The sequence below is a fragment of the Cebidichthys violaceus genome, unplaced genomic scaffold, assembly GCF_023349555.1.
Source record: "Cebidichthys violaceus isolate CVI_PGR_0920_01 unplaced genomic scaffold, fCebVio1.0.p SCAF_12, whole genome shotgun sequence".
In the NCBI taxonomy this organism is placed as follows: Eukaryota; Metazoa; Chordata; class Actinopteri; order Perciformes; family Stichaeidae; genus Cebidichthys; species Cebidichthys violaceus.
The window spans coordinates 16463277-16465398 of NW_027176285.1; the positions used below are offsets into that span (position 1 = coordinate 16463277).

Below are 2122 nucleotides of genomic sequence, written 5' to 3' on the forward strand. Positions count from 1 at the left end.
AAAACATCCGTCATCTGTTTTCATGTGTCTTTGTTTTCTTGGAGATGTGTGAAAAATAATCATTTTGTTTTTGTGACCAATGACAGTCAGGGTGCATCGTGATTCATCCAGCCATAAGTAATGAAAGGATTGTTGTTGTTTTATTATTCTACAGCGCTGGCTATGACGCTGTCCTGGACAGAAATGTAGCCATCAAGAAGCTGAGCAGACCCTTCCAGAACCAGACCCACGCCAAGAGGGCATACCGGGAGTTGGTGCTCATGAAATGTGTCAATCACAAAAATGTAAGTGATGCAGCTGAGGGGAAACAGGGAACAGGACAGAATGCAGGATAATGAAAATGCATCAGAATGAAACACAGTTTCAAGCCAAACCCCAGCCGCTGTCTATTTTTGGTCCTCAATAAATCCCTTCGCTACAAAACTGAGGCTGCGACGTTGTGACTGTGCTACATTCGATGCCTCCAGAAATGCACCGGCCTGGCAGGAGAGCGAACCGGAGAGCACTTCAAGGCATGAATGTGACCTCCAGCGCCACATGTTTGACCTCTGTCCTTCTTCTCCGGCTCTTTCTCCTCTCCTCCACGCTCATCCTCGCTCTTTTGTTACATCTCACTTCTGTCTCCTCCTCGGTCGGGTTATCACACCAGCTCCTGTCCCAGTCCACCACTGCCTCTCATCTGTGAACATGTACCGTCACAGCTGCCTGTTGATCCTCTCCCTGCTCTCCTCTCTTTCAGATCATCAGTTTATTAAATGTCTTCACACCACAGAAATCATTAGAGGACTTCCAGGATGTGTGAGTACAGTAAAAACCCTTTCTACGCACAATTACATTCCCATGAAAAATATGAATTTAGCTCACGTAACATCATTTAAATGATCTCCCAAATGAAAAGAAGGGGACTGATTTAACGATGTATTATGTATTTCATTATGTGTTTTATGTTACTCCTTCACACCTGCAGTTGTGAGAACACAACTGTTTTCAGTGAAAGTACTGTAGGTGTAATCTGAGTGGAGGCATCCTGTTCTCAAACTGAATGATGAATGAGAGAGTTCACGTTTAGAGCACCACAGAGGTGCTGTTTACTGTTTTGGCACATTTTTTTCTGCCCAAAATGGTAGAAATGCACAGTTTATGACTTTCACGGAGCGCTATTGTCTTTTTATTAAACAGATCTTCTAATAACTCATCAACCGCTCAACTGATAAGTCTGTCAACCATTCATAAATATATAAACAAACATCTTTCTCAGGTACCTAGTGATGGAGCTGATGGATGCCAACTTGTGCCAGGTGATTCAGATGGAGCTTGACCACGAGAGGATGTCCTACCTGCTCTACCAGATGTTGTGTGGTATCAAACATCTGCACTCAGCCGGCATTATTCACAGGGTACGAAAGAAAAACCCCACCAGTGTTCTTGTGTATCTGCTGAATATGGTTTGGGTTGTAAAACTTGTCACTTTGGTTTCCTAATTGTCAGTCAAAGACCCAGAGGAGACATGGGTTTTAAATCTAAACAAGTGACATACCAGAGATCACTGAAACGAGTGTTTGTGACCAGAATCTACAGTTTCTCACGTCAGTCTTTTCCCATCGCCAGGACCTCAAACCAAGCAATATAGTGGTGAAGTCAGACTGCACCCTGAAGATCCTGGACTTCGGTCTGGCCAGGACCGCGGGCACCAGCTTCATGATGACCCCTTATGTGGTGACTAGATACTACAGAGCCCCAGAGGTCATCCTAGGCATGGGGTACAAAGAGAACGGTGAGAATGCGTCACAATCAAGTCTGGCTTCATCAAACGTAGACGACATTTAAAGCAGAATAATAGCTGTGTCACGTCTTTTTAAGTCACATTATAGCAGCAGTATCTGTGTCTATGTGAGCTGAATGTAGCTCATTCTTACCTGCAGGAGAACAAAGAGCTGCAGCTTCTTGTAGAAGATATCTAGAATTGTTTGACTTTTCATGAGCATTAGTGATCAATAAAAGTGTGACCTATTAATGATCCCAATTATCTGCGAAGCTTACAAACACGTCTGGTGGAGCCTTTGCAAACGAGCTAAAGTTAATTGGAGTGTCGGCGGCGTGAGTCACTGATTAGAATCCCCCA

General features: G+C 44.0%; 1 protein-coding gene across 1 annotated transcript in view; it reads left to right on the top strand.

The window, feature by feature from the left end:
- Positions 1 to 2122, top strand: part of mapk10 (mitogen-activated protein kinase 10) — a 25563-nt gene that overhangs the window by 14347 nt on the left and 9094 nt on the right. The window contains exons 4-7 of the mRNA XM_068705657.1: positions 155 to 284; positions 740 to 798; positions 1259 to 1397; positions 1609 to 1812. Coding sequence (XP_068561758.1) covers positions 155 to 284; positions 740 to 798; positions 1259 to 1397; positions 1609 to 1812 — 532 coding nt within the window. The remainder of the gene's footprint in view (positions 1 to 154; positions 285 to 739; positions 799 to 1258; positions 1398 to 1608; positions 1813 to 2122) is intronic.